Here is a 14657-nt window from a genome sequence, read left to right as displayed (position 1 = left end):
TCAAGGTTTCCTGCAGTCAAAAGCCCATGCAGTTTCAAGTGCATTGGGCCTAGGAACAACAGAGCTGATTAGTACAGGAGGATTTTGAAGTCTCACCCGGGGCCTTTGTTTTAACCAGCACATCTGTCCTTGCCACCCAGAAGGGGAGGCCGTGCAGTGGGCCTCCCCACCGCATACCTTTAGCATACCTCTTTAGCATACCTTTCTCACTTACCCTTCCCATCAGTGACGGGCTTGTAGACATGTGAATTTTAAACTAATCTTGAGGAAGCTGCCTTATATAATAAAAACTAATTGACCCCTGTACTGCAGCAGAAAGCTTTCTCATCCACACTATCTGCCCTGATGTGTCTTCCTCCTGTTGCCCCCTTCTCAGTTTATAGCATTACAAAAAGAGAGGATAAATAGCCTTGTTTTAACTGCCAGCTTCCTCTCCACTGTGGGCTGAATGAAGATAAGAAAGGTTAGCTGAAGAGTTGCAGGTCTGAAGCTTTTAGGCCAGGACTGGAATGTTCTTGTTCTTACAGCCTAGACTAAGGTACACTATGTCCCAGCTGACATGTGTGTTAGTGGCACAGTTCTGATGATGCTTTTCATCAAGTCCCCACATGCCAGACCACATGTGCAGGCACTAGTGTTCACTCTCCCCTTAAACACAAGTGCGTGCCGTGAAAAAGTACTCACTAATATGATTATGTCTGAATGTTGGAGCTATAGATGATATTTCCTTTATTTATTTATTATTATTATTATTATGAGATGGGGTCTTGCTGTTGCCCAGGCTGGAGTGCAATGGCGCAATCTCGGCTCACTGCGACCTCCGTTTCCTGGGTTCAAACATTCTCCTGCCTCAGCCTCTCACGTAGCTGGGATTACAGGTGTGAGTCACCACACCTGGCTAATTTTTGTAGAGACGGGGTTTCACCATGTTGGCCAGGCTGATCTCGAACTCCTGACCTCAAGTGATCCACCCGCCTCAGCCTCCCAAAGTGTTGGGATTACAGGCATGAGCCACCATGCCCGACTGATTTTTTTTCCTTTTTTAAATGGGTATTTACTTTGTCATGGGAAATAAAAACTTTTTTTTTTTTAAGTTTATAAAATTACATCAGTGAGAGGAAACTCTAACTCCTAGAAAGTTAGGTTAGGGTATGGGAGGTACAAGTGAGCATGTGTCCCCGTGGGCTTCTGGTCCATAGGAAATATGGTTTCTTCTGTATTCTGTACTTCTGGAGCTCCTTTTGGAGTCTGATGCGGTAAGCTGAGCGAAATCACAGCAGATGCCATGCAGCCCATACGCTGTTCTCTTTCCTTGCAGGTGCTGGTGGTGGATCAGTTAAGCATGAGGATGCTGTCCTCCTGCTGCAAGATGACAGACATCATGACCGAGGGCATAACGAGTGAGCATGCGCTCTGCACTTGAGCAGTGCTGGAGCCTTCTCTCTGTGGCGGGCTTAGCTCTTTCCTATTCATTATTATCTCCTTCGATTTTAGATTCTTCCAGCAACCTGTGTGCTAAGACCAGAAGCTCCTGAGAGGCCCAAGGCTATCTTGTTCATCACTGAATCCCTAGCACCAAATCCAGGGCTAGATGCTCATTCAATGTCTGTTAAAGGAATGCCAAAAGAAAGGTTAAATCAAGAAAGAAAAGGCAGCCCACCCAATAGAAAAAAGTTCTGAGCAGGCACTTAACAAAAGAAGAAATCCAAATGGCCAATCAATCTATGAAAATTGTCCACTGTCATTAGTGGTCGGGGAAATGCAATTCAAACCAGAGTGAGATGCCGATATAGATTCAAAATATTAGAATATTTAATCTCTGATAATGCCAAGTGACGGTGAGGAGGTAGAAAAATGGAAACTCCTACGTGATGGAATGTCTGCTGGTGTAGCCCCTTTGAAAACCACTTGGCAGTGTCTAGTAAAGTTGAAGGTATGCATGTCCTGTGAGCCAGCAAGTCTGTGGTCAGGTGTGTGTCCTAGACAACCTCCGGTATGTGTGCCCAGGATACATGTGCAGTAATACATGTGCAGTGTTGCTCATAGGTTCCCCAAGTGGAAAATAACCAAAACGTCCATCAAGTGTAGAATGGTTAAATCAGTTGCGTGCAATTACACAGTAGAATACTCTACAGGGATGAAAATGGGCGAGCCCTGAGCGCTCACAGTAACATGAATGCATCTGATGAACAACGGTGAGCAAAGACAGCAAGACACGAAAGACCACTGATAGTGAGCCTTCATTCCACAGAGTTCAGACCGCAGAGCTCAGCTGTGTTGTTTTAAAATGCAGATGTAAGGGGTAAAACCTCAAGAGAAGAGCTCACCATTCAAGGGAGGATAATGATTCTGTTTGCGGGGAAGAGAGGAAATGGTGTTGATAGAGGGGAATGTGAGCTGGAGCCAGGGCACTTTTGTGGTGCTGATTGGGTTTCGTTTCTTAACTGGGGTAGTGCTTATTTAGACATTTGCCTTATGGTTATTTGTATGTTTATGTTTTATTCACACTTTGGAATGTGTGCTATAACTTTTGGTAAATAATAGGGAGCAGGATTGCTGGATCACATGGTAAGTATGCTTAGTTTTGTAAGATACTGCCAAACCATTTTTCAAAGTGGCTGACCATTTTGCATTCCCAGCAGTAGTGAATGAGAATTCCTGTTGCTCCACATCCTTACCAGCATTTGGAGTTGTCAGTGTTCTGAATTTTGAGCATTCTACCAGCTGTGTGGTGGTATGGTATTGTTGTTTTAATTTGCATTTCCCTGATGACTTAGGATGTGGAGCATCTTTTCACATGCTTATTTGCCATCTGTATATTGTTTTTTGGTGCAGTGTCTGTAAGGTCTTTGGCCCATTTTTTAATTGGGTTATTTGTTTTCTTATTGTTGAATTTTAAGGGATATTTGTATATTTTGGATAACAGTTCTTTATCAGATATGTCTTTTGGAAATATTTGCCCTCAGTCTGTGGCTTGTCTTTTCATTCTCTTGATGGCATCTTGCACAGAGCAGTACTTTTTAATTTTAATGAAGTCCAGCTTATCAATTCTTGTTTTCATGGATTGTCACTTTGGTGTCATATCTAAAAAGTCATTGCCAAATCCAAGGACACCTAGCTTTTCTTTTATGTAATCCTCTAGGAATTTTATAATTTCGCATTTTACATTTAGGTCTGTGATCCATTTTGAGTTAACATTTCTAAAGGGTATAATGTATGTGTCTGTATTCATTTTGGTTGCACATGGATGTGATTCCTTCATTTTTAAAAAACAGATCCAGTGTATCTATCAGCAGAAGCACAGTCCTGTAAATGGCATACATAGTTTTTTTTTTTGTTTGTTTGTTTGTTTGTTTGTTTGTTTGAGACAGAGTCTTGCTGTCTCCCAAGCTGGAGGGCAGTGGCACAATCTCAGCTCACCACAACCTCTGCCTCCTGGGTTCAAGGGATTATCCTGCCTCAGCCCCCTAAGTAGCTGGGATTACAGGCACCTGCCATCACGCCTGGCTAATTTTTGTATTTTTAGTAGAGACAGGGTTTCACCATGTTGGCTAGGCTGGTCTCGAACTCCTGACCTCAAGTGATCCACCTGCCTCGCCCTCCCAAAGTGGTGGGATTACAGGAGTGAGCCACTGCACTTGGCACACATACACAATTTTTTATGTGACTTTTATGTCATTTAGTGACCTAAGTCAGTGTGTTTTTTGTTTGTTTGTTTTTGAGACAGAGTCTTGCTCTGTTGCCCAGGATGGAGTATAGTGGTGCAATCTTGACTCACTGCAAACTCTGCCTCTGGGGTTTGGGCAATTCTCGTGCCTCAGCCTCCCGAGTAGCTGGGATTACAGGCAGGCGCCAGCACACCCGGCTATTTTCTTTTTTTCTTTTTTTTTTTTTTAGTAGACACAGGGTTTCACCATGTTGGCCAAACTGGTCTTGAACTCCTGGCCCCAAGTTATCTGCTCGCCTTGGCTTCCCAAAGTGCTGGGATTACAGACATGAGCTACTGTGCCCTGCCCCAAGTCAGTTTTAAGACTAGGCTTGCCCCTATTTTGAGTTTATGATGTTATTTTCTTCATTGAATTTTTGAAACTATTTTTTTCGTCTATCAAAGCAAAAACAGACAAAAAACACAAAAGTAAAGGAGAAAAACACTAAATGGAGCTAACAAGGATCTAAGAAAAGAGCAGTGACCTCCTGTCCTCCCATCTCCCATCCTTGGGGTCTATTACCCCAGAGGCAGCCACCTCGCCCTTCATTCTGGTCATCTTTTTTATTTTTCTACATAAATGCTTGTTCTATTTTCTCTTGATTCAGTGATATTAGATATTATTAACTGACTTCCTGTGGGAGATGGGGATTCAGAGCTCTCCACTATACACAGACTCTTGCCTACCCCCAAAAGTGGTTTTTAAAAAATGTCCTTATGGCCGGGCATGGTGGCTCACACCTGTAATCCCAGCACTTTGGGAGGCAGAGGCAGGCGGCTCACAAGGTCAGGAATTTGAGACCAGCCTGTCCAACAGAGTGAAACCCTGTCTCTACTAAAAATACAAAAATTAGCCGAGCATGGTCGCACGTGCCTGTAGTCTCAGCTACTCAGGAGGCTGAGGTGGGAGAATCACTTGAACCTGGGAGGTGGAGGTTGCAGTGAGCCAAGATCGTGCCACTGCACTCCAGCCTGGGCGACAGAGCAAGACTGTCTCAAAAAGAAAAAGAAAGAAAGAAAGAAAGAAAAAGTGTTCTTACTTAACAAAATTTAAAAGTTAGCAACCCTATGTTGAAGCTCTGAAACATTTTGGGGGGAAATATTAGTGGCCTATGAAATTAAACAAATCTATAACCACTGGTAAAGTAGATGTTTGGGGATTTTTGGTATTAATTTGAACATTATTTAAGGTGAAAGTCTTTATAAATATTCCAAGTCTTTATAAATGTTACAATCCTCTAAAGTGATGCTTTTATCTGCTTAAATGATCTGCATAGAAAGAATGGCACCTGTATAATTGCCTTGCTCTCTCAATGCCAGAGGACAGTAGGTAACACATTTTAAGCATTACCAGGTGATTGGTAAGATTCTCCCAAAAGCTGTTCTTTCCAGGTGAAGTCCCTGACATAACTGTAGAGGAAACAAGCAAACCAAAGCCTATGGTTTGTTTTAACCAAATAGAACATTTAATCTTTGCACTATTGAAGGAAGCAATATTGTATAAAGAATGTGGTTGGAATGCCCTCATTTGATATGCAGAGGAGAGCAATGAAACTATCCAGCTGTTGATAAATAAACCCAACATGGAAATTCCAAAGGAATTGGGATTATCTAGGGCAGATGAGACAAAGCTGAAGAAGAGGCAAAGGACCCATTCTTGACAGAATTAGATATCATTTTCCATTTTCTCTCAGAACAGATCAATGAATTTACTTAAACTGAAATGGGAAGTGAGAACTATCTAGTGTGAAGATTTCAGATTTTTCTTTGTTGTTGTTTTTGTCGTTGCTTTTGAGATGGAGTCTCACTCTGTCACCCAGGCTGGAGTGCAGTGGTACAATCTTGGCTTACTGCAGCCTCCACCTCCCAGGTTCAATCGATTCTCCCACCTCAGCCTCCTGAGTAGCTGGAATTATAGGCACATTCCAACATGCCTGGCTAATTTTTGTAGTTTTTTAGTAGAGATGAGGTTTCACCATGTTGGCCAGGCTGGTCTTGAACTCCTGACATCAAGTGATGTGCCCACCTCAGCCTCCCAAAGTGCTGGGATTACAGTCATGAGCCACCATGCCCAGCCCAGATTTCAGATTCTAACATCTTGGGCATGTTGAGACCATGGAATTCACTCCCAAGGAACGTGGTAACCTTAAGGAATGAGTGAATGATTCCCCCCGGTCCCCCACTGTAGATATTTATCTGCAACAGTCTGAAGGTAGCCTGTCTATATTGCTTCTGGTTTTATGGTCACCCATCATGTTTTCTTATTCACTGTGGGTTGTTTTGTTGTCTAGTTGTGGAAGATATCAATAAGCGCAGAGAGCCGCTCCCCAGCCTGGAGGCTGTGTATCTCATCACTCCATCCGAGAAGGTAAACCTTCCACCAGAGGAGGACTCTGGCTAAGGTTAGATGGACTGGCTTGGGATTTATGTGGCACAGACTGTCTGACATTTCTAGGTTAAGCACGCATTTAACACACTGCTCTGTTTAAGCATGCAATCCACAATGGGGTGGGGTCGGGGGTGGTGTTTATGCAGTGAGAAGTGATGAATGTATTAAGCGTTCTTAAACACAGCAGCTGTGCAGAAAACCAGAGCCTGTGTTCCGTGGCCCTGGATCATTCTACTTTTCCCCCTTGCACTCCCTCTTCAGGTAGGACCCACTCTGTCTAATTAGCAGTCCACCTCCAGACTTTGGTATTTTATGCTTTCATTTTATTTTATCAATATCCAGTTACTGTTCACATTTACCTGTCTTATAATTTTGGAGGTTACTTCAAATCACTATCCAAACAAGGTCCAACTCCTTGCTTCTGGGTAATAGTTGTCTTAGGCAGGTTTTGTTTTGTTTTGTTTTGTTGGTTTTGTTTTGTTTTTTGAGACGAAGTCTAGCTCTGTTGCCCAGGCTGGAGTGCAGTGGCACGATCTCGGCTCACTGCAACCTCTGCCTCCCAGGTTCAAGAGATTCTCCTGCCTCAGCCTCCCAAGTAGCTGGGATTACAGGCACCCCCCCCCCCACCCCGCCACACCCAGCTAATTTTTGTATTTTTGGTAGAGACAGGGTTTCACCATGTTGGCCAGGCTGGTCTCGAACTCCTGACCTCAAGTGATCCACCTGTCTTGGTCTCCCAAAGTGCTGGGATTACAAGCATGAGCCACCACTCTCAGCCTTTTTTGTTTTTTTTTGGGTTGTTGTTGTTGTTTTTTGTTTGTTTGTTTTTGTTTTTGTTTGAGACAGGTCTCTCTCCATCACCCAGGCTGGAGTGCAGTGTTGTGATCACAGTTCACTACAGCCCCGACCTCCGGGGCTTAAGTGATCCTCCCACCTCAGCCTCCCAAACAGCTGGGACTACAGGCACATGCCACCATGCCCAGCTAATTTTTGGTAGAGATGGAGATCTTGCTATGTTGCCCAGGCTAGTGGCAAACTCCTGAGCTCAAGTGATCCACCTGCCTTGGCCTCCCAAAGTGTTGGGATTACAGGCGTGAGCCACCATGCCAGCCTTAGGTGTCTTAGTCTATATAAATTTCCTCCAATTTTCACACTTTTTTTTTTCACTTTGAAAACTGGCTTACATATGAATTTCTACAGATGCAATTAAATTGCCAAAAGGTCATCAATATGAATCTCCTGGCAGGTTTCTGCCGGGTTTCCTTTTTTGTGGGTGTCTTCCTAACAACTAATTACAGTGGCTCCAAAGAACTGATACTGTCATTCCAGAATGAGCTAAGAAGGCCTTTGTTCATCTAAACTCTGAAATAATACTAATTTTAAGTCCTCAGGACTTGGTTATGGCCAAACATGAGTGTTAGAATTATGCATCAAAAATCCCCTGATTTTGTGCAAGTGGCTTGAAGCCATTGGATTTAACTCAGTTCAGATACAGGTCCCATTTGGCTCTAGAATTGGATTCAGGTGCCTCTTTTTCCCCCCCATCCACAGTCCGTCCACTCTCTCATCAGTGACTTTAAGGACCCGCCGACTGCTAAATACCGGGCTGCACACGTCTTCTTCACTGACTGTGAGTACAACCAAGAGCTGTCCCCAGTCCCATCAGGCAGGTTAGCATTTCTGCACAGCTGGGCTGAGCCAAAACTAAGGCAGGTCAAGAGGGAAGAAATGGGTTGTTACCATGCTTGTCCCGATCTGCTGGTTTCTCTTCAGAAGATAAATTGCATAAGAGACAAAAATAAGTGCACGCAAATACAAACCCACTAGATCATGCAGTCCTTCCTGCTGAAAAATAGCACACAAGCACCTCTTCTCAGGACGGACAGGCTTGGTGCTGAGAATGACCTTCCTGAGGCTTGGCATTTCATTATGTAGACTTCCAGTTAGCACTGTATGCTGTAGTATGTTTCCATCAATTTTTCAACTACAAAGATATTCCAATCCAGTAGTCTTTGTATTAGATAGAATCTGCATCATTACCCTAGAATTAGTTTTCTTATGTTTTGAGGATTTTATGCTCAGATCCTAGCGGAGAAGCAGAGGGAGATGAATTGACCTGGACAGCTACAGAGTATAAAACAGTAAGAATTCACCCAGAGATCTTCTCTCTAGGGATAAACTCCCACAGCACTCACCACTGAGAAAGTGGAAAGGATATAGCAGAAGAAGGATTTTGGCCGGGTGTGGTGGCTCACGCCTATAATCCCAGCACTTTGGGAGGCCTAGGCGGGTGGATCACCTGAGATCAAAAGTTCGAGACCAGCCTGGTCAACATGGTGAAACCCCGTCTCTACAAAAATACAAAAATTAGCTGGATATGACAGCAGGTGCCTATAATCCCAGCTACTCGGGAGGCTGAGGTGGGAGAATTGCTTGAACCCGGGAGGCGGAGGTTGCAGTGAGCAAGATCACGCCATTGCACTCCAGTCTGGGTGACAGAATGAGACTCCATCTCAAAAAAAAAAAAAAAAAATCCTGATAAAATGAAGAGCCCACTGTACATGTGCAGCTGTTAAATGAACCAGCAAATGGACAGGAAAGCCAACTGTCTTTTGTCATGTTTGCAGCTTGTCCAGATGCCCTGTTTAATGAACTGGTAAAATCCCGAGCAGCCAAAGTCATCAAAACTCTGACGGAAATCAATATTGCATTTCTCCCGTATGAATCCCAGGTGAGCCTGAGTAGGGAGTGCAAAGGAAATCTGCATCCTGTCTTATTCTGAGAGGGTGGGGTGGGACCTACTAAAGAGTTGAGGAGGGAAGGTACCATGCTCTGAATTGCCAAATGACAGGTTAGAAGTGGATGTTTACTGAATGGAAATAGTATTCCATAGGGCCTGCCCCCTGCCCTCATCTTACTCTCCAGTTGTTTCTGACTTTGCTTCAGCCTTGTGCCTTTCTTTGTGTGCATTTCATCCTTGCTCTCAGTGTTCACTCCTGTCGGCTGACTCCTTGAATAACCACAAAGTAGCCAATCAGAAACGAGCTTGGAAGGAGAGCGAGGGTGGGGAGCAGAAGCATCCCATCTGCTGCGAAGGAGACTGTTTTTTACGTGGAGATAACCTCAGCTTGTCATGTGCTGAGAGAGCAGATGGCAGCCTTCGTCATTAGCCGTTAACACTTCAGGTGCCAAATGCCAGGCCCATAAAGCACTCCCTTGGAAACAAACAAAATTATTAAACAAATAAAGGTGAAGCTGATTGTGAGAGAACAGACACAACTTGTCTTGGTATTTTGAGAGTTGTTAAAATGTCTTCTCTTACCAGACAAGGAAACAAAAACCACAGGACTTTGATGCATTTTACGGAGCTAAAAGATGATTGTGGCATATTGGATCTTTACAGATCAGCTTCGAGACACCAGAGAGTGACCTATTCTTAGAGAAGGAGAGATGCATAATATATAGTGTGAACATTTAAAAACAGGCTTCCTTCTCACTTGGCCTAAAGCCTGTCACCCGCTTGGGGGAAGGAATTTTTTTTTCTTCTGTGTGTTCCATCCCCACCTGGATAGAACAAAATCCAGCTTTAGCATATTGAACAATCTTATATTTCAGAAATTTTAAGAAAGTAAACTATTTTTCGAATACCATTTTTTAAGATTAAGGTAGTTTATATAAATGAGAATTTAAGAGAATACTGATAACTGGAAGACTCAGTCATTTAAGAGAGAATCTTCAACTTCTAGCACACTCCAAAAAAAAAAAAAAAAAAAGAAACAGAAAAAGAAGAGACAAATACGGCCAGGCATGATGGTTCACGCCTGTAATCCCAGCACTTTGGGAGGCCAAGACGGGAGGATCATGAGGTCAGGAGATCGAGACCATCCTGTTTAACACAGTGAAACTCCATCTCTACTAAAAATACAAAAAAATTAGCCAGGCGTGGTAGCGGGCACCTATAGTCCCAGCTACTTGGGAGGTTGAGGCAGGAGAATGGCGTGAACCCGGGAGGCGGACCCTGCAGTGAGCCGAGATCATGCCACTGCACCCCAGCCTGGGCAACAGAGCAAGATTCTATCTCAAAAAAAAAAGAAAGAAAGAAAGAAAGAAAAGACAAATACTTAGAACACGCTACTGAAGATAAGGTATTATTAAATCCATAAATAGCTCCTTTATTTGCCCACAGTCACAGCACAGTATCTGGCTTGTCTCTTATTTATTGAAACTAAGCTTACAATTTCCAGTGTAGTCTCACACTAATCCCTTCTGCTCTCCTCCTGGCCTTGTCACTGTTCTCCAGGCACCCTAGGTACACACCCGCCCAAGGTCCTTGGCACTGCCTGTTCCCTCCATGTGGAAGTCCCCTGTAAACATCCCACCTTCAAGCCCTTGCTCAGATGTTACCTTCTCAGCGAGTCCTGGTGTCCTCCCTGTCCACCCCTCCTGGACATCCTCCCCTGCTCTGATATTTTCTCATATACTTGCCAGTTTCTCAGGACCACACAATTCACTTTTCATTATGTTTATTGTCTGCTTTCTCCTACTAGATTGCAAACTCCTTGAGGATAGGGATGTTTTGGTCACTAATAGTTCCCAAGTGTTTAGCACATGGGCACATGGTAGGCACCCAGCACATATTTGTGGAAGAAACGGGAACATATTCTGTAGACTCACTGCCAGGGTCAGAGAATACTCTGATAGTTCACAATATGTATTAATACTTTTTCTCCTCCCCAGGTCTATTCCTTGGACTCTGCTGACTCTTTCCAAAGCTTCTACAGTCCCCACAAGGCTCAGATGAAGAATCCTATACTGGAGCGCCTGGCAGAGCAGATCGCGACCCTTTGTGCCACCCTGAAGGAGTACCCGGCTGTGCGGTATCGAGGGTAAGGCAGTGCACCAGTCTGCTGGAGTGGCCTCCCGTGTGTCCCCCAAGTGAGGAGCTGGCCTGGACTCCTCCTCCGGCCTTAAGGTTCCTCTGACAGTTGTCTCAAGAAGATCAGGATTTGAGCATCTCTTACTTCAAATTATTCTTCCAGTGGTTTTGTTATCTTCTCAATGTTATAGTGAAATATAATAATACATGCAGAAAAAAGCATAAATCAACTATTGAATAACGAAAATGTGAACCTCTATGTAACTGCAACTCAGGCTGCCTACCGTTTTAATTTCTTTCTAATCTTTAAAAACAAATACTATCTTTACTAAAGATGTTTCAGAGTAAGATAAAATACAAAGAGAGTAATTCTCCAAAGGACATGTTCCTCAGATTTTATCAAGCCACGCATTTCTCACTTGCTTGCTGAGTGCTGGGGGCACCTGAAGCTGAAGACCCAGCCCATGATCAGGGAGGATGGGTGGGATGTGCCTTCCAGCGTGTATGTGCATGAGAGATGCACCCCTGCAGGCTCGACCCTGCGAGACAGGACAGGCCAAGTGCTGGGGACAGCCACAGTAGGGAGAGGGCCCTTTGAGCCAAGGGTGAAGCCCGTCTGCAGACCACAGGTGACGATAGGCTTATGAGGAGAGAGAGGCCAGCATTTTGTGTGCACAGTTGGCTCTTGCATTTGGTATAAACAAAAACTTGGGAGTTGGGAAAATGTGGGGCACATTTGGGGAAGATGGGTAGTCCAGCACAGTGTATGTGTACGGCAGTGGCGTGGGATGAAGCCAATTCTGGAGGTCTTGGATGACAGGTTTGGGATTATGTCCTTCGGTGGTTATCACTGGAAACCTATGGGGGATTTGGACGGGGATGACCACAGTGCTCTGGGAGAGTGAAGGCTGGAGTATAAGCAGGAGTCAGGGCAAGGAAAAACCAGAAGGGGTGGCTAACCAGGAGGCCACTGCAGGAGGAACAAAGGGCCTGGTCTTGGAGTGATGGGAACGGGGTGGACAGGTAAGGACAGAATCTGAGAGGGTGCAGAGGTGGACTCGGAACTGCCAGCAGGTTGGGAGTAGGGCAGGAAGGGCTTAGGCTGCCAAGGCATTGTGCTGTGGTAACCAAGAGCTTGGTGGTGCCACGGATCATGGGTTCACCCATCCTGTGACCTCATTGTCTCCTGGAAGTTGTGGCCATAGAAAAACACCTTCCGGTTGCTGTCCCAGTGCCTGGCTTCCCTCCACTGTTGGTACTCATGGACAAAGCCGGCCGGCAGTTAAGAAATGGGACCTAGGTGGCATCTCCTGACTGACTGGTGGGAGCTCAGGCTGGTAGCAGGGCTGCTGCAGTGCTGAGACTGGCCAGGAAGCAGGCAGCCGCCGCCCCAGCATCAGGTCAGGTGGGGCCCAGGGAGTGCTGTCAGACCCAGCCATGGGGAAAGGTTCAAAGGTTCTCACATTGTTCTGGCCATGCCAGCTGAAATGTCACTCTCCAACGAACAAAACAAAACAAGACCCAAGAGAATGTGAACTGAGGGAAGTGAGAATCATGGGAGTCAGGCTGGGAGCCTGATCATGGCAAAAGGTTCACTGACTGGTCAGGGCCCCCAGTGGAAGTGCGGCAGTTTATCTGAAGCTGCTTGGAAAGACATCTGTTTCCACTTAGATCATTCTGGATAAAAGCAATAAGAAAATCACTTACTTATGGTCCAGGCACTGAGCTAAGTGTTTTATTTTGCTTTTCCTTTCTAATTATACTCTCATTGTAAAAACACGAATACAGACGATGCTCACATCTCCCCTAACCCCGCTGCACTGCTTGGCTTCCTTTCCCCGGGGCAGCCAGCACCATCATGGGTGCTGGGTGGTTCATGCTCTGTCACCCCTCCTTTGTCAGGGAATACAAGGACAATGCCCTGCTGGCTCAGCTAATCCAGGACAAGCTCGATGCCTATAAAGCTGATGACCCAACAATGGGGGAGGTAAGTCTGGCTTGGACCACGTGGTTCTCTTACCAAGGACCGCAGTGTTTGTGTGACAGTCCCAGAGACAGCTTGGTTCTGTTGCCACAGAGCATGTGTCAGTGCTGCTTTTCCTGGGGACTGGCTTCCAGTGAAATGCCTGAAGCCCCTGGGGCAGGGCCATCTACATGTGTTCAGCGTGGCCAGGGTGACCAACTTGTTCTGTTTGCCAGGGCTTTCCTGGTTGCAGCTCTGAATGGCCCAAGTCCTGGGAAACCCCCAGAAGCATAATAGCAAACCAGAAAATCGACACTGACACACGCTTCAGAGCTCATTCAGCATTCACTGGTTTTTACACATGCTCTGTGTACAGTCCTGTGCAGTTTTACACATGGATAGATTCATGTAACCATCTTACAATCAAGATACAGAGCTGTTTCCTCACCACCTTGATTTTAAAACTGAAAGTCCCAGGTCCTGGGAACCCGCTTAGTCCCAGGCACACTGGAGTGTGGTTGCCCCATTTGTAGTTGAACTTGGGCAGTTTCCTACAGAAACTCACTTCGGCTCCTAGCGTTTCATATCTGCCCCTAAGTGCGCTTGCTATGAAATAGAAACACTGGAGTCTTTTAGGGTATTTTTGGTGATCTTGTCTAGCAGTAGACTTCTGTGCTGTGTTAGTAACTTTGCACCTCAGAGTTTGCTTCCTGCTGCCCTCCTTTACAAGAGGGGTTCGCTAGGTGGAGAAGCCGGAGTTGGCTGGGTGGCTTGTGAAGCATCTCCCTGTTTTCCCCCAGGGCCCAGACAAGGCACGCTCCCAGCTCCTGATCCTGGATCGAGGCTTTGACCCCAGCTCCCCTGTGCTCCATGAATTGACTTTTCAGGCTATGAGTTATGATCTGCTGCCTATCGAAAATGATGTATACAAGTAAGTATAGTGTTACAGACCCCAGAGTATATACGGCTCTGCACATGAGCCAAAAATATGTCTAGAAAAAGAACGGGTTTTTTTGTTTGTTTTGAGATGGAGTCTCGCTCTGTCGCCCAAGCGGGAGTGCAGTGGCACAATCTCAGCTCACTGCAACCTCTGCCTCCCGGGTTCAAGCAATTCTCCTGCCTCAGCCTCCCAAGTAGCTGGGGTTACAGGCATGTGCCACCATGCCCAGCTAACTTTTTGTATTTTTTTAGTAGAGATGGGATTTCACTGTGCTGGCCGGGCTGGTCTCAAACTCCTGACCTCGTGATCCGCCCGCCTCAGCCTCCTAAAGTGCTGAGATTACAGGCATGAGCTACCACGCCTGGCAGAAAAAGAGAGTTTTTTTGTTTGTTGTTTTCTTAAGATGAAGTCTCGCCCTGTCGCCCAGGCTGGAGTGCATTGGCGCAATCTCAGCTCACTGCAACCTCCGCCTCCTGGGTTCAAGCAATTCTCCTGCCTCAGCCTCCCAAGTAGCTGGGATTACAGGTGCCCACCACCACGTCTGGCTAATTTTTTGTATCTTTAGTAGAGACGGGGTTTCACCATGTTGGCCAGCCTGGTCTCGAACTCCTGACCTCATGATCCGCCTGCCTCAGCCTCCCAAAGTGCTGGGATTATAGGTGTGAGCCACAGCACCCAGCAAAGAGCATTTTTAACCCTAGGAAAAACGGTTCATTGACACAGCCTTGCAAATTAGCCTGTAAGTTCTTCTGCGAGTTCCCCAAATCCATGTGGCATTTCTAG

The 14657-nt window shown here is 45.5% G+C and overlaps 1 protein-coding gene across 5 annotated transcripts in view; it reads left to right on the top strand.

Moving 5' to 3' along the window:
- STXBP1 (syntaxin binding protein 1) overlaps window positions 1–14657 on the top strand; it is an 80123-nt gene that overhangs the window by 40174 nt on the left and 25292 nt on the right. For all 5 annotated transcript variants that reach the window (XM_016961721.3, XM_016961720.4, XM_063788232.1 and 2 more), the window contains exons 3-9: window positions 1319–1400; window positions 5998–6074; window positions 7647–7725; window positions 8723–8826; window positions 10833–10981; window positions 12874–12958; window positions 13735–13865. In XM_016961721.3, the coding sequence (XP_016817210.1) occupies window positions 1319–1400; window positions 5998–6074; window positions 7647–7725; window positions 8723–8826; window positions 10833–10981; window positions 12874–12958; window positions 13735–13865 (707 nt within the window). The remainder of the gene's footprint in view (window positions 1–1318; window positions 1401–5997; window positions 6075–7646; window positions 7726–8722; window positions 8827–10832; window positions 10982–12873; window positions 12959–13734; window positions 13866–14657) is intronic.

This window comes from Pan troglodytes, chromosome 11 (assembly GCF_028858775.2).
Source record: "Pan troglodytes isolate AG18354 chromosome 11, NHGRI_mPanTro3-v2.0_pri, whole genome shotgun sequence".
Taxonomy (NCBI): domain Eukaryota; kingdom Metazoa; phylum Chordata; class Mammalia; order Primates; family Hominidae; genus Pan; species Pan troglodytes.
Note: the sequence above shows the minus strand (reverse complement) of the source record. Positions and strands in the feature narration are given on the sequence as shown.